Here is a 27,488-nt window from a genome sequence, read left to right on the forward strand (position 1 = left end):
CTTTATATTTTCCTACTCAGAATTGCTATATTAATATCTCGTGGCTCAGAGCTCTACGTCGTTATCTTGTAGCTACTGTGTTTCTGAGCATTGAGGCGCGATCAGCCACGTACATATTATTCATGATACGGAAGTTATGTCGTTGAGCCTTGAATCGAGAGTATGGGCCGGTCACTCTTTGCAAAGCCAGAATGCCTTATGGATTGGCACTTATGCCATCCAAATTAGGCTGTTCAGAGCTCAGGACGTCGAAGCACCAGTCAAAGCAGTCGCTGAAAGACAAGTGTTTCAGACAAGTTGAGGCCACCCTTTCCATCGTATACAGTGCTGGCCATTAGGTCGAGCTCTTAGGGATATCTATACCGGGGGACAATCCTCCAGCTGTTCTTGAATGCAATTTTTTCCCAAGGCAGTGCTAGACAGCCCAGCCCTCTCCGCGGCCCACGACTGTTGGCTAGGCCTACAACGATGCCGATTATCTTGGTAGGCCTGTCGATTCGTAGGCTTCTAGACTGGAAGCTAGGCACATGCGCGGCTGTGTCAATTCACGCGAAACCGCCGCCTTCCCGTGCCGACGCTTTTGGGCGCACATGGTGAATAACACCCGCTGCCGATCTGTGTACCCATCCTGCAAATGTGCCGTAATAAGCGACGACTGCCGTCTCTCGGCACTGTCTACGGATAGTGAGCCGTCCCTTTGGTATACATGCATACATATCTTTTACCTTTTTTTTTTTTCATTTTTTCCTTTTTCGGCGCCGCACATTAAGCATCGGCCAGCGCCAACGGAGGCAACACAACATTGGAGATGTTGCGCCCAACTTTCTGGGTTTTGTCTCAGCTGGCCTTTTGTCAGCTTGTTAGGTGTAAGCCGGCGGCAAGCGCTACAAGAAGCCCGAGAGGCGCAATTGCCACAGCCGCGGCGAGGAAAAAGCTCCAGGGCGGTCCAAATTCGTCGGAGCTTCCATTCTCTGGAAGCCAGTGCCACCAAGAGACCTGGCGCGTGACAAAGCAACGAAGCGCCTCGGACAGGTAACGCGCCGCGGCGAGCTTGGCCAGAAAGCCGACGAAAACGCCGCCGAGTGACTGGATCAAGGCGAGGGCTACCCAACCAGGCTCGCGAGCGTTGATGGTATCCATGACGAGGCCTATGGAGGCCCAAAGCGGCCATACAACGACATGTTCCGCTGCGGAGACAAAGTCCTCAGCTTCAGGCTCACGACTCGACGGCGCTCTTAGTGCCCGAAAGCCGACGAGGCCATACAATTGCATAACGACGATGGGCCAGAGATCTACTGACCACAGGACAGTGAGCCTGTTTGCGGTCAGGAAAGCGACCAGGACCGCGGCATTCCATAGAAGGAGGACTTCGCATCGAACTCCCGATCGGCCGACCGAGGGTAGGAAGGGATATGCCAGGACGGGCAAAAGGCATACGCCCCCGATCAAGAACCGGGAGTTGAACATTTCGTATTGTCTGTTGTTTTTGATCATGGTTAATAATCTTCCGCCTATTCTTGCTATGCGACGTAGCACGTACTCTTTGTGCGCGGTAGGAGAGTCATAGGCTCGAGCAGGTGTTCGAGGTTGTGGTCAAGGCTTGGATCCAAGAAACTGTAGTTTCTTGGATTGGAGCGTAGGACCTAGGACAGAAAGCGCGGGACTCGATAGCTTTATACGTCTCTGCAGTAGTGATTATTTGGGCTGGAATCTCAAATTAACTTTTTGATTTCGACATGCTTTCCGCGGGCCGCCTTTGGGCAGCACCGGACTAAAGCGTGATGATCTAGGTTCAACTTGTCTACATACTAAGGTATCAGGGCCTCGTACCAACTGTACCTGGGCTGGGACCTCCTACCACTAGTTAACCTTAGACATACCCAAAAAATGAAATTTCTACTGACATATTTTTTTAGTATGTCGGCAGGGTCAAGGGGAATTCGAACATATTTCCGGCCTTTCGACATGCTCCCTGATAGGGCCAGGCCATGTCTACAGGCGTAAAAAATATGTCAGTAGAGAATTCATATTCAAGGCATGTCAGAGCCATGTCAGAAAACACCCCTCCTCCTCCTAAGTAGTAGTAAAGAGCACTGTGGGGCAGCAGCGTGGTCTGCCTGTCTGCCTGCCTACCGCGCCGCGTGGGGGTGCCTGTCCGCTAAAACGCGTCCACCGGCTCGCGCTATCCCATGGTAACTTTGTCGACTGTCCAAGATCGCAGGCAGAACCAGTAAACAGCTTGGTCAGCTTCGCAACATGTCGTTGAATAATTCTACCGATGAGGATTATTCCATAGACCCAACCCAACCTCTACGCGGCATCATTGTTTGCTGTACCAGCATTCCCACCGAGCAGCGGGTATGACCTCGGAGCATCGCCTGCAGCGCACCGCACACTAACGGCTTCTTCTCATAGAGTGAAATCGACCACAAGGTAGGCGAGCTTGGGGGAGTGCATAAATACGACCTCACGCCCGACGTCACACATCTCATTGTTGGCGACTATGACACGCCAAAGTACCGCCATGTCGCTCGAGAACGACCCGATATCAAGGCCATGGACGCTGCCTGGATAGATGCAATCGCACAACTGTGGAAATTTGATGACGACATCGACTTGCGGCAACTCGAAGATAAATACAAGCTCCGGCCGCTGGACAAGTGCGGCCGCGAACCAGCAGTCCAAGACCAGCCGACGCCCGAACAAGAGTCCCTGCTGGTGTGCCTGACTGGCTTTGGTGAACAGCGTGATCAGATCGCGGAGCGCATAACAGCCAACGGTGCTCGGTATACTGGCGACTTGACTAGAAAGTGCACGCATCTGATCGTTGGTACACCAGAAGGCAAAAAGTTTACGGCAGCGAAAGCCTGGGGTGTTCGTACCGTGACTCTGGCCTGGCTGGATCAAAGCATTGAGCGTGGCATGATTCTCGACGAGGCCAAGTTCGATCCACTACTTCCAGTGGAAGAGCAAGGTGCAGATGCTTGGGTGAAGAAAGTCCCGCGCAGGAGATCCTCTGGCAAGCGATCTAGATCATCCGGCTCAACGACAACCGAAGACGGCGTTCGAAAGCTGCGCAAAACTGCTAGCATGAAGCTCAGCTCGCAGCGAAACACTCTGTGGGACAACATCCTGGGCCGCTCCGACTCGAAGGAATACTCGTTTAGCGAAAGCCGCGCAGAAAGCGCGCCCTTGGTACCAGAGAAGCCTGCTCCTTTGCAGCCCAGTGGAATCTTTGCCAAGTGCGCATTCTTCATTCATGGCTTCCGTTCTCAGCAAACAGAAGTATTATACCAAACAATAAAATCTCTCGACGGAACAATCGTTTCGTCCCTCGATGAAGCTGCTGCTTTGAAGTTGGCGAAACCGTGCGGGCGCTTCGTGGTTGTACCTCAAAACTCGCAGCCCGATACACATCCACAGTCGCGTCATGACGATATAAACTTTGTCACAGAATTCTACATTGAACGCTGCTTGCAAAATAAAAAATTCTTCCGTCCGGAAGAGCACGTCCTGGGGCGCCCATTCCCCTTGTTTCCTATTCCCGACTTTAGCTCCTTGACTATTTGCACTTCCGCGTTCACAGGACTCGAGCTCAACCAGGTTGCCCGAAGCATAAAACAACTGGGTGCGACTTTCGAGGAACAGTTCCGTAGAGACAGTAGTCTTCTTGTGTGCCGCTCGATTGGGGCGATACGCAAAGACAAGCTGCGATATGCGGTGGAATGGGGCGTGCCGGTTGTATCAGCGGAGTGGCTGTGGCAATGCATCGACACCGGATACAAAATTCCACCCGAGGACTACATCTTTCCAGAGCTGAAGGCTCGGTACGCCAATAAAGGCGAGCAGAGCACCAGATCTGGGGGCGAGCAAGAACCAGCACCACCAAGGTCAAAAGTAAAAGCTACTACGTCTCGTCCGCCCGGGGGAGCTGGGATGGATCCAACAGCATTTGATAGAGATACTCCCGAGAAACCGCAAAGTAAAATGAAAAGCGTGCGGCACGAGGAGTCGACAACGTCAGCCGACTTTGTTTCAGCGGTTACCCACCCAGAGCCGACTCGACGACAAGGCAGTCCGCTTTCAGAGCTATCATCCGCATCGGTGAACAAGTCGCCCTCTCCTACAAAGACTCTCGGCGCACAACTTCCACGGCACAAGTCAGACCCTACCAGTAATATCGAAAACCAAAAGCAAGCAACGGGCAGAGCACCGTCTGCTCCCCCGACGACAAGGCATGACTCAAGTTCTGATGAAGGCAACGCACGAGATAGGCGAGATGAAGAACGGCGAGCAGCCCGAGCCGCAGATAGGCAGCAATTCACGTCTAAAATAGCGACCTTGCTAGATCCTGCTGAGGGACAGCCAAGTATGGGCATGGATCTAGCGGGTGGAGGAACGGCGCCCAGCCACCGACCGCGCAAACGGCAAATTCTAGGCCGCGCTGTCAGCAACGTGTCGAATGCCAGCAGCATTAGCGGGCCGGCGCCGGAGTCGCTGCGGTCAGCGTCTGCCATCGGGGCCGAGGGGGAAGACGAGCTCGGCGAAGAAAGGCAGCCGCCGGCGACGCAGCTCGAATACGGCGATCCGGATGCACAGAAGCGCAAGGCACAACTTGTGAGTCGCATGATGGAACAGCCGGTGGGTGACGAGCAAACCAGTGCCGCGGCGGAAGGGAGGACGCTTAGGAAGCGAACTTGATGATTACGACGGCGTCGGATGTTGACTTTTAATATACCCAAAAGCCATGGCGGCCATGATGTTCAAACGAGGCATAGCAGACGATGAGATTGGTGCTCGTTGTTGCTTGACATTTAGTAAATACACTTTCCATAGAAATTTCGCAATCGAGCGCATCGGTCGATGTTTTCCTCGTTGTTGCTTGACATTTAGTAAATACACTTTCCATACAAAATTTTCCAATCGAGCGCATCTGTCGATGTTTTTTTCGTCGTTGCTGCATACAAAATTTGGTAGGGCGGATTTGCACCGTACAGGATAGATGGGTCGTGTTTTTGAAAAAAAAAATGGATTAGATGTCAGCCGATATCAATCTGGCCCAATGCTTCTTTGTTCTCGTTGTTCTCGTATTATACAAATATTTTGAGCAGGCGTTGATCCCTCCCCTTCACGGCAACGCCGACTTATTATGCAGAAAAGATATGGATATATATCTATGAGGCAGCAGTAGTCAGCAGTATGCAAAGCCATCCGCTTCAAGATTGGGTTGTTTTTTTTTTTGTTTTGGTCCGTTTCCTTTTCTCTTTTGATCCTAGATCACTCGCTGAGACTCGGGGGAGGGAATCATCAAGCCTTGACCTTTTCCAGGTGCAAGTCGTTGATGAGCATGTAGCGGCTAAAGGTAATGTACAGCCAACGGAACCAGACCATCTGGCTCTTGTGGGCCGACGTCATGGCGCTCCAAGCCGTGGGCAGTGCGCCGTCACCGGCCAGGGCGCTGAGGAAGATAAGAGCGGCCGGGTGGGAGGTCTTGTCGGCGTGGCGAGCGGTTGCGGAAGAGGTGGTGGTGGTGGTGGCGGCGGCCCAGGTGGCGAGCGTAGGGAGTACGTCGAGGACTGAGGTGAACTTGCGAGCCAGGTGGACGGAGCGCAGGGTGTAGAGGTCGACGGGAGCGGCCCAGCCGGCGCCGCGGCCGCGCAGCAGGGCGGCGATGAAGCGGCGCGCGCCGTGGTAGAGCGAAATGTGGTTGGGGTGCGAGGAGACGCCCTGGGCGTCAAAGGTGATGAGCACGTCAATGTTGGCGGCGGGCTGGTCGGCGGCGACCGGCTTTTGCTTGGTCATGTTGGGAGCGAACGCGCTCATCAGCAGGCCGGCAATCTTGGACTCGTCCCAGGTGGCGGTCATGGAGTCGGGGAAGTCGGCGCTGTTTGAAAATCGAAAGAGCATTAGCGACCCAGACTAGGGTAGAGCAGCGCTGGGCACGCAAAGGACATTGAAGGCCGAAGAGGGGGGAGGAAAGGGGGTGCGCCTCACGGGTTATCGACGACAAAGACGTCCTCCTCGTCGCGGAGGCCGAGAGTCATGCCGCTCTTGACGAGCTCCTTCTTTCTCGTCTCGCCGAGCCCAGCTGCATTTCCTACAGTTTGTTTCGAAAAAGGATCATGTTAGTTCAGAGGTGGGGATGCACGCGCGCACAATGCTGGAGTATCAATTGACGGAGAAAAGGAGGGTGAGGGTAGGGAGGGGGAGAAGGGCCTCTTTACCGGAGCTGAGACACAGAATCTTGACATGGTTACCGGTTTCCGGGCGCGTCAGGGCCAGGACGGTGGGCGCAAAGAACATGGCCTCGTCGTCCGGGTGCGCAATCAGCAGGCAGATGCGCTTGTTGCGCAGCGTGGGGAAGCGCGTCTGGACGACGCCGACGGTGTACATGTAGAGCACGGGCACCAGGACGGCGACGGAGGCGAGGAGGAAGAGGAGCGAGCCCATCATGTGCAGTGCCGATTGGGCTTTTCCCAGGCCTTTCTCGTCGCTGCGCTTTCAGAGTATCTGTATGTATGTATGTATTTCCTTCTTGATCTTTTCAATGATTGGCAAGGTCTTTGCGATTGCGCAGAGCTTCGTGACGTCGTTCGGGTCAGGAGGAGGAGGCGGAGGAGGTAGCAGGACGAGGGGTGCGATCGAGGGCGCTCTTGCGAGGAGGAGGGCCTTGTCTTCCAGCAAGCAAGGGTCGCCGAGTCGTCAAGGGTCTCTCTCCTTTGCGTGTTGGTAGCAAAAAAAAAAAAAGAGTATGGAGTATTCGGTGTCGCAGGCTATTGTTCCTCGCCGACGCGGCCCAAAGCACGCACGCGAGCAAAGAAACAAAAAAATCGAGAGCTTCGTAAACAAGGGTTGTGATCTCTTGTTTGTTTGTGAATTCTGGAAGAGGGCCCGCCGCGTGCACCAGAGGGTTGTTTTCCCGCAGATGCCACCTTGCGATTTCGACAAGGGCTTGCAGTCCCCTGGTCGTTCAAATCTTCATTTATTAGCTAGCCCCAGCTTTAATTAACCCAAGTGAGGTCATATGGGGGCGCTCGCGCCCGCGCCGAGGGGGGGGCAGATGTGGTTAGGAGGCGGGACACTAGGGGAATTTCAGCAGAAAAAGGGGGTGGGGGGAGGGTTTGAAGAAGAAAAGGTGCCGTATTTGACTGGGCAAAGCAGATTTACTTGCTTCTTTTTTCCTTTTTTCCCCTTTATTTCCCTTGTTCTCTGCATGGTAACCCTTGCATCGAGATAGGCGAGCTGTCATTATTAGACGGGCGCTTGATGGGATGCAGCTTGAAATGCAGGCCAACCACTGCGGCCCACAAATTTATCTCTCGCCCCTGTTGGCCCTCGTTGGCCGCGTCTTTACTTGCCGCACTCCGACGCGTTTCTCAAGCATCAATCTCTGTCATGTTTGGAGTTCAGCACGCCACACATGTCGTTCGAGCCGAGCTCCGTAATCTTGCGAGGTGCGCCGCGCCCAGGATGATGTCTCCTTGCGGTCTCTTGTCTGCCAGCGTGTCCTCGAGCAACGCGCCTAGTCTTGGATGCGAGAGTCAACATCACAGCAGCAGGAATACCGAATCCAGTCGCTCACGCAACATTAGCGATTTTAATATCGGAACTGTTAAATCCCAGCCAATACCATAGACTTGTTCCAGTGTGATCATGTACGGCTTACTTCATCTGCGCAGCGGCGACGTCTACCCTTTGTAGAGGCAGAAGCTGCCAAAAGAGGAACTATTGCCAGGCTGGTCGAGTCAAGAGCGTATCGCGTCTCCTTGCCAACCCTTTTCAGCTTGTTCCGTCACTGCAGTCACCACGATAGCTGCGTTTCGGATCATTTATTTTTACACTAAACAAAGCTAGGCCATCAGTAGGTATAGGGTATTGACCAAGAAGTCGATGAGGCTTCTCAGCGCTACCATCAGCCTGTACTGGAAACCGAAATTCTGAAATGCCACCATGGCTTCCCTTCGTACCACCCCCACACCCGAATCTCCCAGTTGTAACTTATCACGGAAATAAAAATCCATGTATATTAAAATCCCGGCTCTCTGTATGCCGGGGTGCAAAGCCGTGAAGCCGAGGACTACAAAATGCGGATATGCATATCCTGCTGACAGGAACTGTCCACGCATGCCCAGACTCGTCCGGACTTGAGCGGCCTTTTTTAGAAAATCGAGGCACATTGTACGAATTCAACAAACACATATAAATGCTCTTTGTGGCAGAATGGTCGAACTGGTATATACATGACGTGCTCTTTAATAGCTATAAAAGCCGGATGCTATGCTTATATCCTACACTCCTATATGGAACACCGAGGGCGGTCGCAAACTGTCCGGCACTCTCACCACAGTTTTCAAACCTCGTTAGCATTTACTTTCCTGCGCACCGCACAACTATCGAATGCCAGCCGCACATCTTTCCAGAAGCCCACCGGCGGATGTTCTGAGGACGCTTCATATGCATCGATGAGAGGAGCCTCCCACACAAGGTCAACCTCTCCCGCTCTGACAATTGTTGTGCCCTTGTTGAGTTTCCAGCCAAAATACAAAACAACCACAAGGAGCGGCATGAAGTAGGCGGTAGCAAAGCCACTTGCGTTGAATGGGGTCAGGGATCGGTAGCCGCTGAATACTAGGACAATCAGTTCGAACACAAGTGCGAACCATGCGCTGTACGGCTGAAACCAGCCTCGGTAGGGAAGCTTGCGACGATCGAAGCCTTGAGCCTGGCAAGCGCGGTGGAAGCGGATATATGTGATGAGAGCAGCGATAAAGTAAATCAATGTGGCGCTCGTGGCAAGGTTGATGAGCCACGTGAGGACAGTGGCAGTGCCGCTTCCCAGCTGGAGGAAAGAAAGGAAGGGAAACGCCATGGTAATCATGAAGCAGTATATCGGCACTCCGGATTTGGTCACCTTGCTCAAAAACTTTGGAGCGCGGCCTTCGAGGGACATTCCATAGAGGCACCGAGTAGCGCCGTACAATGCCGTGTTGCCAGCAGAGAAGATGGTGACGGCGAATAGGGCGGTGACGATGTGAGGAAGATGCGTGATCCCGAGATTTTGCATGGCAATAATGTACGGCGACGCGGCCGCGCTTCCGGTGTGTCCGCCGCCATGTCTGTACAAGGCGTCGAGAAGGCTGTCCCTTGGTGAAATGATGGCGGTGACAGCAAGGCAGGGTCCGATGTAGAATAGCAAGATACGGGCAAACATCACCTTGGAGGCCGTCTTGACATAGGTGCGTGGATGTTTGACCTCGCCTGCGACGATGCTGATGTATTCAGGCCCGACGCAGGTGAAGGACGCAAACCAGAGGGCTGCGAGAAAGCCTTCGAATCTCCCTGTTACTCCGGTGCTGAAATGTTCCAAGAATGGCTCTGGCTTGTGCCAGTTTCGAAATCCGAACGCGTCGTGCTGCGGGTTGCCGCCGCACATTGCGACCAGAGAGAAGAGCATGAGCACCAGCATAAGAAACGTCTTGCCACTGCAGAGGAAGAACTCGGCGGCGCTATAGACCCGGACGGCAAAGACATTGATGGAGCTGTTGCAACAGGTCTCGCGATTAGTACTTTGCGGGGCGGTGTGATGGTTGTTGCAACACGACTTACACGTAGAGAACAATGCAGCCGGCGCATATCGCGCCAACGGGAATGTTTGGGCTCCAGTAGGACAAGACCAGGCTCAGGGCTGCAACCTCGAACGGAACGATGATGCCGAGATAGAGGTAAAAGTTCCAGCCCGCCGCGAAGCCGAGGGCATCGTCCACCCAGTGGCCGGCGAGCCGGATGAAGCCGCCGCTGACCGGCATGTAGGTCGTCATCTCCGCCATTGCGCTGTTGATGTTGGCCAGAACAACGCTGTAGACGAGAAAGGCGAGGAGCAGGCCGCCTGGGCCTGCGGCATTCAGAGCGCCGCCGATGCTGACAAGCAGCGCGGTCCCGATGCCGCCGCCGATGCCCAGCAGGAAAATGGTTCGGATCGTCATCTCGCGGTGCAGGTCCCCGGCCGTTGCAACGGTACGCAGATCGCTCGAATCGCATTCTATGCTCACAGAGGGAGGGATTTGGTCGGCTTTTTCCTCGTGTACACATGGTGCGCGGATCTTGGGAGCTTCGCTGTTGTCTGTTTGGTCCGCCATGGTGTGTAGAGTTCTGCTTTGGCGAGGCACGTTGGGAGAGAGAGAGAGAGTGTGTGTGTGTGTTGGGAGAGTAAGAGCTATTGTGCGTCGAAGAGATTCATAGCATAAGTAGAGATGTTTTCATGCGGATCGGCAGAAATGTAAAGAAGTGATCCTATGCGCTTTCCGGATATGCGATGAAGCAGAGTGGTGGCCTGGGCAGACAACTTGTAGATTTTCTTGGCCTTTTTGGGCCCTTTTTAAGTGGTGCTGTCATTATTTTTTTTAACTTTTTTTACAAAATAAAGACACGGGAACTGTGGGGCAAATATACTTTGATAAAGTTTAAAAAGCGATCGATTTCGCCTTTGGGATTTTAAAGTTGGTGGGCGGCGCTCCGAAGCGAGGCAAACGCAATCTTTTAGCGCACAAACTCTCGTCCTGAATCCGTCAACTGTGTTGTGAATCAACTAATTGATGGAGGATGGAATCGGAATTTCTCTTTTCCAAATACTTACTATGAAGAGCAGAAAATGGCACTTTCTTAAAGGGGGGGATTGAAGACGCCTTTTCCGAGACAAAGGCTGTTCGATGCACACAAAAACCTGATCGGGACTAGGATCGGGTTCCCGGCCGCATAGTGTGCTTGGCAAAACTTTGACATCTCGAAGCGGAAATGATCTTGTCGACTGTTTGTAGAAAGGTAAAAATCGAGATTGCCTGGATTAGGTCAAGCGTTGCGGGCGCGCGAGCTGTTCTGATCTACCATGTCTTACACGACACTGCCGTTTTCGTTCCAGCTGCGCAGAAATGAAAATGCATGATGCCATGTGCCATCACCAGGACTAAAAGGGCTATATCATGGCTGAAAGGCCGTGCCTAACCATAGGTGCCATGACCGGATGTCAAAGCCGCAATAGACAAAATAGCCGCGTAGAGCATCATTTATTGCCGTCACCAGTGGTCGACTGGGCTGGCGTCGGGTCTGTTACGACCATCGAGGGCTATGACAGGTGACACTCGAGCGAAAGCCTGTAGATTCATCCCAGCAGTCTTTTATTTAGGCAGTCTTGGAGGAAATGATTCTTTACATTCCGACTATAAGCTAGTATGTTTCCTTCGTGTTTCCAGCAGGCCTCGATTGCTGCATCATGATGCTTGCGGAGGTCTAGGGTAAGCAGAGGCGTGAGAGACATTTTCACATCCCGGGAACTCCTCGTTTCGCGGTTGTGAAAATATTGGCAGCGACATTGAGAAACTACGAGAGTTTGGGTTCTAGGCTTTTGTGTAGTCCGGCGCGTTTGCATTTTCTTGATACTGACAGTCGCAATGCCGGCAGAAATTTTGGTGTAGTTGATGTCCCGCGATTGAGCACAGTATATTACCCTTTAGCTCCGCACACTGACGCGAGGGTAATGTAATGATCCTACTTCGACGAAGAGTTTTCATCTTGGCGATAATAAAGTACTTTACCACCTACGTAGATTGATATTCTTTCAAGCCTCCGACCCGATTGGAAGTCACACCCAGCTCGTGTTTGGGTGCTAACGCATGCAGTAGGAGGCCGAATGCTGTTTGTATCTAAACTAGCCTAACGCGATACTGTTTTCTAGAGGCTAGAGCAAGAGAAAGGAGCAAAGTCCAAAAAAAAAACTGTTTTTAATATAGAAATTCTTCACTTATAGAATTAGACCCGTCGATCTACTCGGTGTCCTCACTGTACCCCAGCTGTTACACTCAATGCTAATCTCGTATTTCGAATACGACCTGAAATAGCGCTCAACTTTTCGGAAATTCGTCCCGACACCGCCAAACTGTTCAAGTGCTCTCCTTCCTTCAGAAATATCAGAGTGCCGGATATGTTGGGGACGGCTAATACTGAGTTGCCGCCGATAGCACCATTCATACGAGTTCAGTCTTGGCGTAAGCGCAGAGAACCGCAAAGGGTCATAGCGTATTCCTGTTTAGGAAGGTGTGAAAGGAAGTGGTGGTCGCAAATCTATAAAGAGAGGCGGAGCGAGAGGAGCTCCGCTTCGGGGACATAACTATGGGTTGCGGTAACTGTATGGCAGCGACTCGGATGGCGACTGCGCCCTACGTTGATTGCGCGGATTCCGACCAATGGTCTGATCTTTGCTCCGCGACCCGACTGCACCGAGGCGGCTAGTCACGCCTCCCGTTCTCCATACCATAGCGCCTCCAGGCTATAGGGTCCGTGTGGAGGAGACAGGCTCCAGTAACCGTGAGAGGGCGTGACCATATTTGTGGACAGGGCCAGGAAGTGATGACACAAGTCGGCAGTTATCTGATCTCGGGTCACGCTATGCGGAGATTGTATTCTAGGACGTAGTATAAGAGAACCCTGGGCAGATTAAGCAGACTCATTGGGTTACCGATGTGTGGCCCACGTTCTCGGTACATCTTGGCGTCATATTGCCAACGAGTCAGCGAATTCGGCGTACTCAGCCTGAAAGATTGACTTCTCCACGGAGAAAGTGCTCACTAGGATAATCATTGGAAACATCACTGTTCTAGGTTACTCGAGATATGATAGATGTATACATGTACATACACCCATTCCTACATACCTACAGACCTACCTGTATACATCTGTATATATGTAGATGTAGATTTGTATATATATAGATATAGACATGTACATGTATGCACTATGCGGCTTCCGCCTGCGCCGCCTGCCCGATGGGTATAATGCTTAAGCAGTACAGGCGGGGAAGGCCCTGAAACGTGGGTCCAAGCTGGTCCAATGCTCCATTTCGGGGTTCATGATGTTAGCGTTCATAAGAGAGGGTTGGCCTGGCTCCGCCACTATGTGGTGCAAGCCAGGATGCACTGTTACTAGCCTCCATCATGTATCACTATAGCATTAATTTGTAACAACCTATTTGGATCATTTGACATTATTCATCTTTCATCGAAGTACATGGGTAAATTGATAAACTGCTCGTTGAGGTTGGTAGAGTACAGCATTTCAATCACTCAAGAACAAGTTGGCTTGACGAAATGATACCAATCCTTCCCACAGACATTCTGCCAACTTGGGTTCGAGGCCACTATGAGACATGGCTGTACATCATTGGCATTGCAGTGCTGTTAAAGCCTCTCATGTATTTGGCTTTGCGGATTTTGATCGAACAATACTGTGAGTGAACAAGGTGACGAGCAGAGAGCCCAACACCAGCCCGTTTCTTTTCTCCACTAAGAGAATGGCCCTGCTGATGACGGCAACAGCGTATACTGTTCATATTCGCAAGTCGGATGAGGCATATGACATGTTACTCGGATGGATCTTTGCGACCGGAGTGGACAAGAGTGCTCGCTCCGTCATCGCTCGAGTCGGCGTGCGCGGTCTTGTTGGGGATGACGCTTCCGCTGCCGTCTCGCCCAAGAACAAAAAACGCATCACGCTCTCGCCTTGGGATGGCGCGATGCTCTTCTGGTTCCAGGGCCGGCCAATCTATTTCAAGACGCATCTCAGGCAAATGGGCCTGCAGCAGGAAGAAGAGGTCACCATCGTGTCGCCGGGCCGGTCCGTCGCGCCGCTGCGGACGTTCCTCGAAGAATGCCGGCAGCTTCATCTGCGCCAGACGGAGCACCGGGTCGCCATCTTCGGCAACCACGGGAGCGCCTGGGCAAAGGAAGCCTCCCGGGTGGCCCGGCCCCTCTCCACCGTCGCCCTGGACGGGGACACCAAGAAGCAGCTCGTCGCCGACATGGCCCGGTTCATAGACCCGGCAACGCAGCGGTGGTATGCGCAGCGCGGCATCCCGTACCGGCGCGGCTATCTATTTTACGGCCAACCGGGCACGGGCAAGACGAGTCTCAGCCTCTCCGTGGCGGGCCACTTTGATCTGGACATTTATCGGATCCAAGTCTCTGGCATCACCGATGACAGCCTCAAGCAGCTGTTCGACAAGCTGCCGGGAAGATGTGTCGTGCTGCTGGAGGATGTCGACGTCATCGCCAAGAACCGCGCCGTGCCAAGCAGCAGCCTCGACCCGATGCACGGGGTGGATGCACCGGCCGGCACCACCATGTCGGGGCTCCTGAACATTATTGACGGGGTGTCGTCGCAGGAGGGCCGCATTCTCATCATGACGACGAATTATGCCGAAAGACTGGACGCGGCCCTTGTCCGGCCCGGCCGCATTGACGTTCGGACCGAGTTCCCGCTGGCCGACAGGAGCGCTGCCGAAAGCCTATTCAACCTCGTCTACCAGAAACCGGGGGACCCTGCCGAGGAAGCGTCAAATGAGAAAGAGAACCTGCATCAGCTTGCGGAGTTATTCGCGTCGAGGATACCGGAGCGACAAATAAGCCCGGCCGAGGTCATGTCCTTTCTCCTTCAGCACCAAGACTCCCCCCAAATAGCAGTCAACCGCGTCAAAGAATGGCTTCAGTCCCGCGCCGTGAAGCAGCTAGAGAAATGAAGTCATCACATTAGAGGTCAGGCGGAAAGCTCGCTATTGGTGGAAAAGCGCGTCAAAGGGAGAGTAATCATTAGCGGCATGAACGACTGACACATGGGTTGGTCTACACGAAGAAAGTCGAAAAAAAAAACAATTGTACAACATGCAAGCTTGAGCCCGTACTGCGAATTAAAATATAGGCGCATTAGCATTCGTTATCACAGAGAAATACTAAAATGCGTCTTGCACTCAGGCTTTCTATTGGCTCAACTGCAGCAGATTCAGCTAGACTTTTCGTTCAACTACGCACATCTGATGCCGCGAGGACCCATTATTCATAATATAGTTAGGGGAGAGAGCTAATTTAGCAGGAGACTACGTTGTAGCCCGGGGATACTCAGTAGCTGAACATGTCTTTGTGGGGTATCCTTTACGAAGGGTTGATATCTTAAGCTGACCTCTTATAGGCAACACGGTCTCGACAGAGATGTGATAAGTGATTCGTCGGCGGGTCTCGTTCTCCTCCACAATTACATCAGAGTAAGCGCATTTACTGACATATTCTATTTTTTATTATTTCTGAGCTACGAAGAGAGATTGAACAAGAAGAAGGCTTGGTATTTAGTATTCAATGATAAATTGGCTTCATCACTAGACTTTATGACAAGCTTGTTCATAGATAGTAATTAATGAATATAAAATTTCAATAATTATTATTGCCGAGCATCTCGGTAGCAGCTTGTAGTTGCTTTGAAGTGGGGTGCTACTTGACTGAGCGCCGGCGAAATTGGCCCTCCTGGATGGAGAGGACCTCCTATCTACTTGGTATAGAAGGTAAACAAGGTGCCGGCTGGGGCCTGAGCGTCTGTATTGAGTCGAATGATTCCGGCCTGGGGAACAGGCAGAACATGAATCGGCTTCTTGAAATCACCAGTTGCCTTTTTCATTCCCCAAAACCCGGAAACGGCCTGGAATCCAGGTGCCATAGGCTGGTCTGGAAGGCAAACGTACGTCTCACCCTGCAAGCTCTTACCAAAAGCGACCTTGACGCTGCCGGCGCCTACGGGAAAACCAAAAGCTTCAGCGTCGCCAAGCTTCTTCGCTCCAGCACGTAGCGAAGATTCGATGACTGCAATGGTAAAGATGATTAGCATTTGGCCAAGCCAATAACGTCTTTTTCTTGGGCTGTTGTCATTGACTGAACCATTGTACCACCAAGCGAAGAAGAAAAGCGATAAGAAGTAAAGAAATGAGAAAAATAAAAGAACAAAAAAAAATAATAAATTGAACTTACCATGTGTGCTGAGATGCTTTGCCGTTTCAAAAGACTGAGCGATATACTTGGTTGTCGAAAGCGAGCTCTACGAATGTGTTAGAATGCACCCAGTCAGCACCGGCCAACAACTCTCGAGACTCACCAAAAAGGTCTCGAAATACTCTCCCGGGGCGACAACTTGCGGAAGCGTCGCTGCTGATGCCGGGTCTACGGCGACTTTTGTGACCTATACAACAAGGTTAACGGAACGACCACTTGCTTGCTGCGTCGGATCATTCTTTCTTACCCAGCCAGAAAAATTGGAAAGAGCTTGTCCGATAACATCGAGAACCTTCTTCTTCGTTGCATCGCCGCCAATGTAATTGTTGGGAGAAACTACGTTTGTTAGCGGCAGTGCATCATTGTTGGAGCTTAGGCAATTCGGTATTTACCATCTCGGGCCACCTTCAAAATGACTTGGTAGTTGCTGCTATCCTCATATACGGACCAGCTCTATATGAAATAGTTAGAATCAAAGTATAAAGCAAATAGAAATAAGCGAAATCAGCATTTGCGGCCCTCAAGAAACTTACAGCATCCTCCGCTGCGGTGTAGTCCGGGACCTTGAACTGACCGGTCCAGTTTGGAACGTTCTCGTATTTTTGGAGAAGAGCACTGCGGGCTCTACATTAACAAATCATCGTAGAAAAGCCGTACTTGACTGAAACTAACCGGCGTTTCCATTCACTGTCTTTGGCCCGCGCAAGGAAGTTGTCCGCAATGGTCTTTAGCTGAACAAGCTGGGCCGCGTCGCCAGTACTGCCACCGGCGACGACTTGCTGTTCCTCTGATGGCGCACCGACATACACGAACTGCATGTCAACCTCTGAAGACTTTTGAATCTCGGTCATGCTGGTCTTGACGGACTGAGTCAGCTCAACATTGGCTCCGAATGCAGAGAATGCAGCGTGTGCTCTTGAAAGATGTCAGTTTTTTCCAAGTTCTTAGTCATAGAGTACATGCAGATACTGACTGTTGCTCCAAAGCCTTGTGTCTAGAAGAGTCGGTTGTCTTTATGTCGACACGCGCAAAAAGAGCGCCTCCCTTGACAAAGTCTAGCAGGGTTTACGTTAGCCAATACAACAAGCAAACTCGTCTTTATGCAAGGAACCTACCGCTAATAAAACGATTGCAGTATCTTGAAGGATCGGCAGCCTTGTCCCAGTTGAGAGCGTAGCTGACGTCGGACGTGGACTGCTTCTCCACGTCGACCTTGACCACGTAGGTCAGAAAGCTACTTTCAAACTAATGCCAGGTACTGTTAGCCGATTGAGAAATGAAATTTCAAGGTTTACGTGACAGTACTTACAGAGCTCTTATCCAAGAATGACGCAGTTGTGCTTGCAGAGGGACCGGACTCTACAGAGGCCTTGATGGCGGCGCCAGCACTAGTTTCGAGAACCTTGCTAAGTTGTCTACTTGGAATCAGTCAAGACGATCTCGAGGACGGGTTCGAGGGGTCTCGAGGGACTGACTCGTATTTGGTGATCTGGATAGCTCGGTAATCAATCTGGAGCTGCGGGGACCGAGAGTCTGGCTTTGCCGAGATGTTGACTGCACTATGACGACAGCCAGAATTAAGATAGGTGTTGTAGCTTTTAGGGAAGTTAGAATATCAAATGTGCAGTGGCGTCGAATACTTGAATCTTAGTTCAACTAACCCTTGACCAAGAGTCAGCCCATTGGAAAAGGGCACACTCTCGCCGTACACCACATTCCAGAATAGTAGGGCTGCTGGGAGCTTTGCTACCACAAAAGCATCAACACTGACTCGCATTTTGTACTAAGCGTAACGGCTGTTGGTTTGAAGTGTGTTATAGTCTTAGTGCTTTGAAAAACGAATAGTGAAAGTTGGTTTGAAAAGCAGGTAGATGACGTGTTTAAATAGCTCGGGTCAAAACCATCGGGGAGTTCTTCCACATGGGAAGAAGATCTTGTCGTATATCCGCTTTCAAAATGAGTCGGCTTACGCGTGCCTCCAAGCAAAGTCAGCTTTTGCCTCTGCCGGATGGCAGTGCCTGGACGGAACCGAGGAAACCGGACCAACAATTCCGAGTTTAAGGGCCAATGCAACTCAGAAATCAGCTTCTAAAAAGACTATTACATACGAGAAACCCAACAGAGAAGGCACTATAAGAGAGAGCTATAATAACAGCTGATTCTAAAAATCATAAATCATAAGCCCGACTAGGTCACTTTTTTTGCTATTCTAGCTGCCAAGTTACTTGAGCCCACCTTGCAGCTGGTTCCGGTCAGTCAGACACCCGAGTCATGGCATTTCGTAATCCCTGCTACGCCCCATACCCCCAAAAAACCCGTATTATAGCCCGAGAGAAGCCAAGCCGCCTTGAAATTTCAAGCTGCTTCGAGGCGAACGGGAACGACCGCCGACAGGGGTACTTCGGCAAATGCAACTTGCTGGCGGTGTCTTTAATTGGAGTGCTAACTGCCGCTGTTGGGTTACTTAGGGTTGTGCTTACTCTGTTGTATATAACTATCAGCATTTTACTTGCATTCTAGGACCCTTTGCAACCATTAATCCTCATTGCCATTCATCTTTCTCAACTCACCCTCAAATATATCAACCAACTCTCACGCATCTACTCTACATTATGGCTTACGCACAGTGGGTATCTGTTACCATTGTTAACATGGTTAGCTCTGGAGCTATTTCTGTGAAAGACGCTCAAATTCTTTGGTATGTTGACCAGTAGAGTACACTTTCACCGCAATCATGGTTATTCGAGAGGAATCCAGGATTGACAGGTTCCAGGGGCAAATTTTATGAGGGCGAGAACAAGGACAACGAAATTCAGCCGGACCAGGTCAATAAAACTACTGTTGCACCAGGAACACAGGTGACTGTAGGCGCGTCCGGTCGTTCTGACGCGGCTGCTGGTGTTGAAGGCAGATTCAACCTATACATTGGCTCGCAAAAGATCTGCGGCGTCTATTTCAGTTGTCCATGGGGCAATAAGTGGAACGACTTCAGACTCGAGGACTATGATCCGGTCAATTCCGCGTATAGCGTTGTTCACTCGCCCATCAACCGAGACAGCGGCGCACTTGGCAACGTAACGTTGAGTGTGCTGTTGCGATAGCTTTAGAAGAGGTAGAGGAGCTATCGGGTTTGTCCTTGAGACTTGCTCGTATCAATGGGGAAATCAACGGCAATTGGTACAAGAAGATGCAGCGACCAATTACAGGGTTCGAATAAACTGGATCACTGCCCATCTGGAAACAGAATCGCTAGACAACAGACCCCTCTCTAAGGCCTATGAAGCTAGAGCTATCTAGATTACTCTTTACAATAAGATAAAGTTGCAACTAGAAACTTCTTTGTGTAGTCATTCTTCCTTAAAATCGCCTCGCTGGTCATTTCTGAGTTGAACGATGATGTAGAATGACGCCTGCAGGAATTATCAAAGTTTGCCGACTAGCGAGCGGCAAGGAATTAACGAAATATAATTTGTCTGCCTATTTTATTCCCTGTGCGCCAAGGAACTTTGTATATCTGAAACAAAGCGAATACTACTTACCATGGGCCACACTAATCTTATTCTTCCTTATGAGCTTCCTCCGGATGCAAATCAGCCCATAGTTCCTCAACCTGGCCTGTCGTTTGGTCCTATCCGCTTCTTTGGGCATTAGATGGCTGGATAATGTTAGTTGTAGGCCCAGTGAGCTACTCGATGTTCCATGCATCGTCGTAAATCACTAGGCAGGCGGAGACTCATTCCTCGTGATCTAGTTTATTCAACAATTTGTTAGTTACAAAGTGTCTGAGCTCTGTATTCGGACGAAGAACAAGGAATCTGATTCGGATTTTATTAAGCCCAGGCTTATTGCTCATCCTGTATTTGGGAGAACCATCCTCGCTCGGCAAGCTTAAGCCATCTCTAAACTGAAAATTCTCCCCGAACAACATCATTAAAAGCCAGCCCGATTATATGTTCCTCGGTCAACTGTTTCACAAAGGATGAGTCCCGCTCAATCAGTCCATTCACGCTGTGCTCTGGCGCGATGTTCAGAAAAGAGAAACATGCGGAAATGATGTCCGGGCCGCGTCCCATAGCAGATCACCCTTCCATAGCAGACTAAATAGTCCGAAGAGTCAAGCAAAATCCAGTTATAGAACCGCTTCACGAATACGAAGATAGCGAGTAATTTGTCATTTGGACAGGGGAGGGATACCCGAGAATGCTACTTCATAAGTCAATACTACCAAGATTTTACATACATCATGTCGACTGAGGTTAGGGCCCCCAACCTCTCTTAGAATATCAAGTAGCTACGCATAGTGCCCTATTTCGAAGGACCCCTAATGCTAAAAGCGTATGGCATGGTTAGAATACCTGGATATTATTAAATTGTACAACACGTGCGTGAGCGTGCGCTTCTTGAAAATCTAGCCGCGCATATCAAGGGGCACCTCGCCAGGACGAACGGACCAGTACTCCAGGAATGCCTCCATCGCCATGTACTTGTCACTTTCGGGAACTTGTATTCTTTCTTTGCATATCCTGACATGCAATAAAGCTCAAGAATAAGCTAGTCCTCAACTGCCCTGCCCCTCTATTTAGACGATATTTCACATCGAGTTAAAGTAGATTGTGTCCATATGCATGATCTCTGCCATTTTCTCCTGCTGGTCATCCCGCACAACACACAATGCATTGGTACATATGATGAAGCCAAATTAAGCTCATTGTATAAATAGCATAGCAAAACACGAGTTAATGCTACGGTACAAGAGGCATGGTACGTCGGGCATCTAGAGATAACATGATCGCCGGGGGTGAAGGGACGATCCTGTATGAAAACCTTGATCGCGATAAAGATTGCTCTGAGTCAATGACGCGCAGTCTGTTCATGTGGCCAAGGGACGTGGATGGTTACCCGGTTGCTGAGCAAGCCATCCGGGAGCATGTGTGGGTGGTTGATGCATCAAGCTCGGACGAGGAAAGTGATTTGCCTGAAGGTGACGGTGGCTCAAAAGTAGGTAAAAACGGTTGGGCCGTGGCTAGCAAAGGCAACTGCTAACCGTAGCCACGCGTCACGTCATAGACGGCCATAGATTTTGCTATTGGCCGAAATCGGTGACATATTGGCCGACAGGCAGCTTCACAAAGGGTCGAGGCCGAGGGCGAGACTGAACAATCCTTTTGATCTTAAGCTAAGCAAGTAAAAAAATGCGATTTTCCGGAAGTGGCAAGTGATGCTATCACATCTGCTAATACAGAATTGATACTGCCTTTGGCCTTGCGGGATTCTTGAGGGAGGGCAGCTGCTGTAAAGATATATAGCATGGTTCGGATGAATAGGCGAGGTCTGATTCGCGTCTCTAGTTAACTTCCAATTCGCCGAGTTAACGTAGTTGGCAGCGGGTTGTCAGCTCCAGCCACAACACTATTACCGAGTAGACCACTCAAGGGGCGAATATGCACGTCGCCGGCGACAATGGGAAGTAGGTGCTCTTCTTAGACAAAATGCGTCACGGGATGGGAGGACGTGCATATGCGATGCATGCCAGCACATAAGACCAGACCATGAACACTTGTCCTGCATTTCATGCATGGTTAGGCATCAAAGGATTTCTGTGGGCAATTGATGCGGGTGTCAATGTTATTGCCCCCCCTGGCCCTTCCGTACGGCACCGATTTTGCAACTTCTCTTTTGTCAATGCCTGACAAAAACAATAACGAGCCCTGGCTGATTTCAAGCCGCCTGCGTCCTCTGATATACTGGAAGAAAATTAACAGAAAAGATAATCGAGAAGAAAACTGACAGAAACATTTCTGAAGATCAAAACATCAAAACATTCGAAAAGAAATAACAACCCCTCGATTTCAAAATGCTCAAAATCACTTCACTCAAGCTTGATATACTCATATGCTTGGGTTTCTTCGCCCGAGCTGCTCGTGCTGATAGTAATGACGATTTTATAAACAATCTATTAACTGATTTGGCACCGTATGTTCTCTTGAAAGGTCGCAGCTGGTCGCGTCGCGCTTACCATCAACTCAAATGCTAGACTTATCGCGCTCTTTGGTGAGAGAGTGGTTATGCAGTTTATGAGTCAATCAATGGGATGGGCGGATTGTGTAGCCCTCGCCGTGGCTCCAATCGGTGTCATCACGATCATTGTGAGCGCCATACGCGTCGCTGGCCCAACCTGGCTCAAGGCGATCATTGGGCGTGCAAGGGAAAATCTTTCTACAGCTGAGATTGAGCTCATGTCGTCCACTTCTACCGAAGCCTGCGAGCTCTGGAATGGAAGAAATGTGGTTCGCTACCCTGGTTCTGGCCAAATTTTGCAATTTGTCTGCCTCGTACCAAAGAGAGGCCCATCCGGGGGCACGGCAGACAGCATCCCTTGGGAAGCCGTCTGCATGTCTCTTAAGCAAGCAGAACAATCTGGACTATTGCAGAAAACAGGTTAGCCAGATTTATTGTCAAAGTGACTTACTGGATACTCATCAGCGCTGCAGATATTTCCGACTCTGTTCCCGTCATATTCTCAGCCTGTTCTTCGATTAGTCGTATATTCGGTAGCAACGGTACGCAGTCAAGCTCTGGCGATATAGAGTCTGGCAATCACGGCCAGCTTCCCGGTCACAATGATCAACAGTCTGAACAAAAAAGTCAACGATCCCACGACAGTGATCGACCGCCTGACAACAACAATCAACAGTCTGATAACAGCAGTCAGCGCGAGGCTGCAAGTCAGAAAACCTCGAAAATTGTCATAATTCGAGATGAAGACGATGCCGCCCCAAATGTCTCGCTCAACTGCCACAATAGGCACAGTCGCTACGAGATCATTCTGGTGGCTGTTTTTGGTGTGCTAGTCCAAGTCGCAGTTCTTATATATTGTGGTTTTGCAACGCGTAGCTCGTCCCTCCGAAATAATCTACTGAAAGACGGTAAACCAGTCAAAAACTATGCCTTCCCATTGACAGTCTCTGGCACAATCGTTCTGACAATAGGAGTGTTCATTTGTGGTATTGTGGTGGAACGAAGCACGAACGAAAGCTACTACAAAGCTAATCACGATTACGACGCGTATGTGGTTTGGTTACAGAAGGACAGCAAGATAAGCGACCAGGACTTCAAGCCATGTGCTATATACCCTACCTCTAGGCGCACTGTCATTACCACCTCTCGTCGAAGCACAGGCGTGCAGAACAGTGATTCAGCCCAGCAGCCAGGTCAGGGTCATGCTTCTGCCATTACTACGCTGAAACTCTTTACCACGATCGGATGTTTGGTCTCTCTTTCCGGATTCGCGTTGCAATTTATGGGCTTGCGTGGATCGAATTATACTGTCTCTATTGCACAATTTCTTGCCATGGCGATCATGACGATTCTCAGAGCAGTGGTCAGAAGAGGCCTCGTGGAAGCGCCAGAACATGAGAGGCTTGCGAAAGGCTTTGAGCTCGATTGGTTGGCCAGTAGCCTAAGGGATAGACAGCCTGAGTGGATGGCTCGGAAAGAGGACCGGGATAGATCCCCAGGGACGGCCCAGGTGATAGGCCCGGAAGCAAGCCCGGACAACGAAAACCAATTTTTGAGTGAGTCCAGTCAGAATGAGCTAGGAGCCAATATTTTGGGCATTCGCCGACAGCTGGGTAATTTTGTGAATTGGCGCGGCCCGGCCCTGAACCAAGCTGTTCTTCTCTCTGAGGCATTGAAGGTTGTTGCCTCGGAACTATTAGGACAGGACAAGACGCTTTATGAATTCCATGCATTCCCGCAAAAGAATCTTTGGAAGCTGAATTTCAACCTGGAACTCAAAGACGAGAAATGGGAAGCCCCGCCTGATCATATAGAAGCAGCCATATCATTATGTGTGTCATCTTTGCGGACCCAAGGTCTCGTTGGAAAGAGTGGTGAGAAAGACGATCGGTTTCGTGCACAGAGGACACAGCAGCTGGGATTGCGAATTCTTGGCAAATCATCCCAAAGTCATGCAATCATGCGGAACCTTCAATTTCACATTCCTGCAATCCTTTCTGCGAGCATTCCGGAGATATTGGGGGTGGGGGAGAAACATCGTGTTAAGGATGAAGATCGTTCCACACCCGAGGCCATATCGAGCTACCACGTGGTTGGATGCGATCTGGAAGATTTCGATTCATTTTCTAGTGCAAGTATCACCAATCCTCGATATTTAGATATCTTCAAGGGGTTTTCAATGTACGCCCCAGAATCGGAACATACTCGGACTGGTACGGACCGACAACCCGAACCGGCAACTGAGCCCGCACATCAGGATATACCTGGCTCAACTATCAGAGATCACAAAGATCTAGACATGGCAGTCTATACTCACGATGGCTTCGAGAGACTGTTTGCTCGGCAGATTTTCTTTGCTTTCATGAAGAGCCTGAGCGCCGCGGATGTGCATTGGGGAGAAGGTCCGTCAGAAATCGTGGCAAAGGATGACGTCTACGAGTGGCAGTCTCACTGGCATAGTTTGAAGATCAATAATCAGAAACTAGCTGACTTAGTTGCAAAGATCCATGGCACTGGATTCCTCAGCCTGGAAGAGGCGTATTTTGATGTAGTCGCCCCTTTGAGCCTGAGCAACGCACTACCAGGAAATTTCGCCGTTCTAGATCACATGAAAGTTCAGGCCAGTCAGTGCATCAAAGATTCGAAGTTCCGTCTTCTCTCTGAGGTCTTGGAGAGTCTGTTTCATCTCGCAATGGCATTCAACAACAATGCCACTGATTGCATGGCTCGCGCTATTTCTATATATCAGTACTATGACGATTTTGCCAAATACTTAACGAAAATCACGAAGAAAGAGGGGAATTTTTTTTCTTACGATATGAGTGAGTTTGAGAAGAATTTAATACGGCCATTTGAGGCAGAAAAAGGCACAGACGATCTTTCCACGCTGTGTAATGTATTTACCGGCCAATTCTCGATGTGGTCAAATCTCTCCGGATTTGGTTCCTCAAATACGGGTCAACTTGATGACGAACGTGTCAAAGCATTCAATCTGACTGAATTGCACACTAGGGCACTCGGGGGTTCCCTCGAGTTTCCTCCAGATCTTGATAACGTGCTGGAACGGGACATATTTGGTTGGACATTATTTCATTATTTTGCAGCGTCCGGACAACACACCGAAGATCTATTCTATCCTAAATTTATCATTCATGGAGATGTTAAGGATCAATTCGAGTTTACACCTCTACACTACGCCTGTATAGGTGGAAATCAGAAAATCGTGCAGATCTTACTTGACCGTGGCGCTGCCATAGAGGCGCAACAGTTGGATGGAATATCCGCCTTGCATATTGCAGCTACCAAGAGCGACTCTAGGATGTTGGATATGATCTTGCAAACTGCTCAGGCGCGTGACGATGCAAAACGCCGTCCAGCGGTTACCAAGGCAAAGGAGGATGAGCCGCTTACAAGTCTCGTCCGCAGGCTCACGGACTTTAACGACAGGGCAGCGGTGCATTGGGCAGCAATTTATGGTAACCTTGACGGAATCAAGATGTTGAAACAAAAATTGAGTCTTAAAGATCGTTATGGATGGAATTGTCTTCACTTGGCAGTGATGCATGGACAATACGAGCTGGTAAAATATATGATAACCGAAGACGAGCTGGACCTCAATGCGACAGGAAACGATGGCTGCACGCCACTTCACTTGGCTATTCAACGAAAAGAAACGGCAATGATTGGGCTTTTGATTGAAAAGCGTGCTTCAATCAACACAGTGCCCACTCATGGACATATGCCATTTCATGAAGCCGTTAATGAATGCGAACTGAGTGTGATTGAGTCCCTAATAGAGAATGGCCCCAAGATCTACATCCCAGGTGATCTTCATGAGGACTGGAACGCGGTGAATCTGGCTGCCAAGAGAGGAGATGTTGATGTCTTGAAGTGTCTACTTCAGACGAACGAAGGCCAAAAGGCGTGTCTTGTGAAATCTCGGGATGGGTATACTCCATTACATGTGCTAGCGTCACAGTCCCATGTGACTGCGCCAGAGATGGCTAAAATGATTTCAAAGTATCTAGATGGAGACGTCAATCCACAAGATGACCTTGGCAGAACACCATTGCACGAGGCAGTCGACCGGGGGAATCTAGCCTTGATCAGAACCTTACTCGGCCTCGGAGCGACTGAGAGCTTGTTTCTCTCAGATCAGTGCGGCAAAACGCCTCTGGACATTGCGAAAGCTAAATTTGAAAACCAAATCAACGGGAAGCAAGAATGGTTTGACGAAGGGAAAAACTGGACTAAAATAGTAGACGTGTTGGAGAACTACGAGGGGTATATAAAAACAGGACAAATTGCAGCACGCTGGTAGTTTTCGATCTGCATATAGCTAAAGCTTTGCCACGCTGCCTTACGCCAAGGGCGTCCGATCTATAAATCACTTGGTCTGCTCTTTCTATTTCCGCAGTATTGTGGATTAAGGAAGACGGGTTATCGTTTATTAGGTAGTTAGAAGGCAAGCTTCAAACAGGCCTACGAATACTAATACAGACCCACAATGCAGCACCACAATCTCCGGCCCGTCCCTTGTTTAATTTTTTTTTATTTTTTTTATTTCTTGTTGACAACTTTCCCACCGACCTAGGACCTCTTACCCCCGGCCGTCCTGTCGGCGCTCAATTGCATCGCATCATCACTCATCAGCTTTTTATTTACGCCTATTGACACCAAGAAAAGAGCAAATGGCGCGATCCCGCAGAGCGGCGCGCACATCCGGCGCGGCCACCACGGTCCAGCCGCCCCCGCTGGCGCACCCCGACCGCTCCGGCCCCAGCATCGACGACCAGACGCTCTTCAAGATTGCCGAGCAGCGGCAGCTTTTCCGGCAAGCAGCCGAGCGCGAGAAGAATCACCAGCAGTCCAATCTGAACGTGAAAAGAATTCGCGTAGCAGGTGGTGATGACGACCACGACTCGAGCTCCGCCGACGACGACGACGACGATGACGAGGTCCCGACACTATCCCCTGGCGCGGAGCGCATCCTCGAGGCCATGCTCTGGACTACATCCCTTGCCATGCTGCACTTTACGTTTGACGTGCTCGTGCAGCACCAGTACGGCACCGAGATCCTCTGGAAGGCGCTCGTGCAGCGTAGCTTCAGCGCCTGGGCCGGTATGTTTTCTCGCAAAGGGCGCCATGCCTTGTTCCTCTGAAGACGAGTTCTAACATGAAGTGCCAAGTTTTCCTACTTCTCTTTTACGCGCTGCATCCACGCAAGGGCGATCAGACCCTCCTGCCGGGCCTCCCCGCTCGCTACCAAACGCCCCTGCGACAGGCAGTCTTCTTCGCCATGAGCATCGTCTCCGGCTGCTACCTCATCTACGTGACCAACCGCAAGGGGTACCTCGCGACGCAGAAGCGCGCGCCGCCGCTCGGCGTCCTCTGGGTCTGGGCCGTCGTGGAATTGGAGCTCCCGTGGGCGACATTGAGTTTGCTCGTCGCGGCGTCGTACGTCTACACACAGGGATACGAAATCAAATAAAAAGTCTCTCCCATCCCTTTCCTCTTTCCGTCTCTGTCTGTCTGTACGTACATCTGCAATCGTTTCGATGATCTATCCCGCTTCAGGTCTGCGAATTGCAACTGCTTGCGTTGCCGTTGCCG

At 50.6% G+C, this 27,488-nt stretch overlaps 7 protein-coding genes across 7 annotated transcripts; 3 read left to right on the forward strand and 4 right to left on the reverse strand.

The window, feature by feature from the left end:
* Positions 1–852: 852 nt before the first annotated feature.
* Positions 853–1,494, reverse strand: V2A60_005994 (uncharacterized protein; the record flags this gene model as incomplete). The annotated part of the gene is made up of 1 exon (XM_083257292.1): positions 853–1,494. The coding sequence occupies one exon, from the start codon at positions 1,492–1,494 to the stop codon at positions 853–855; it is 642 nt and encodes a 213-aa protein (XP_083113418.1).
* Positions 1,495–2,256: 762 nt separating this feature from the next.
* Positions 2,257–4,701, forward strand: V2A60_005995 (protein kinase activating protein DPB11; the record flags this gene model as incomplete). Its single annotated transcript, XM_083257293.1, has 2 exons — positions 2,257–2,358; positions 2,416–4,701. The coding sequence occupies 2 exons, from the start codon at positions 2,257–2,259 to the stop codon at positions 4,699–4,701; spliced, it is 2,388 nt and encodes a 795-aa protein (XP_083113419.1).
* A 606-nt stretch (positions 4,702–5,307) lies between these two features.
* Positions 5,308–6,450, reverse strand: V2A60_005996 (N-acetylglucosaminylphosphatidylinositol deacetylase; the record flags this gene model as incomplete). The annotated part of the gene is made up of 3 exons (XM_083257294.1): positions 5,308–5,884; positions 5,995–6,097; positions 6,225–6,450. 3 exons carry the CDS (start codon positions 6,448–6,450, stop codon positions 5,308–5,310), a joined length of 906 nt encoding a protein of 301 aa, XP_083113420.1.
* A 1,900-nt stretch (positions 6,451–8,350) lies between these two features.
* On the reverse strand, positions 8,351–10,136 carry V2A60_005997 (uncharacterized protein; the record flags this gene model as incomplete). The annotated part of the gene is made up of 2 exons (XM_083257295.1): positions 8,351–9,539; positions 9,607–10,136. 2 exons carry the CDS (start codon positions 10,134–10,136, stop codon positions 8,351–8,353), a joined length of 1,719 nt encoding a protein of 572 aa, XP_083113421.1.
* Positions 10,137–13,339: 3,203 nt separating this feature from the next.
* V2A60_005998 (BCS1 and AAA domain-containing protein) lies at positions 13,340–14,563 on the forward strand (the record flags this gene model as incomplete). Its single annotated transcript, XM_083257296.1, has 1 exon — positions 13,340–14,563. One exon carries the CDS (start codon positions 13,340–13,342, stop codon positions 14,561–14,563), a length of 1,224 nt encoding a protein of 407 aa, XP_083113422.1.
* Positions 14,564–15,360: 797 nt separating this feature from the next.
* Positions 15,361–17,634, reverse strand: V2A60_005999 (uncharacterized protein; the record flags this gene model as incomplete). Its single annotated transcript, XM_083257297.1, has 12 exons — positions 15,361–15,671; positions 15,837–15,903; positions 15,961–16,044; positions 16,105–16,193; positions 16,250–16,310; positions 16,391–16,472; positions 16,530–16,772; positions 16,831–16,912; positions 16,973–17,102; positions 17,167–17,272; positions 17,333–17,452; positions 17,519–17,634. 12 exons carry the CDS (start codon positions 17,632–17,634, stop codon positions 15,361–15,363), a joined length of 1,491 nt encoding a protein of 496 aa, XP_083113423.1.
* An 8,932-nt stretch (positions 17,635–26,566) lies between these two features.
* V2A60_006000 (uncharacterized protein) lies at positions 26,567–27,366 on the forward strand (the record flags this gene model as incomplete). The annotated part of the gene is made up of 2 exons (XM_083257298.1): positions 26,567–26,996; positions 27,065–27,366. The coding sequence occupies 2 exons, from the start codon at positions 26,567–26,569 to the stop codon at positions 27,364–27,366; spliced, it is 732 nt and encodes a 243-aa protein (XP_083113424.1).
* Positions 27,367–27,488: the final 122 nt, after the last annotated feature.

Source organism: Cordyceps javanica, chromosome 4, assembly GCF_051103115.1.
Source record: "Cordyceps javanica chromosome 4, complete sequence".
Taxonomy (NCBI): Eukaryota; Fungi; Ascomycota; class Sordariomycetes; order Hypocreales; family Cordycipitaceae; genus Cordyceps; species Cordyceps javanica.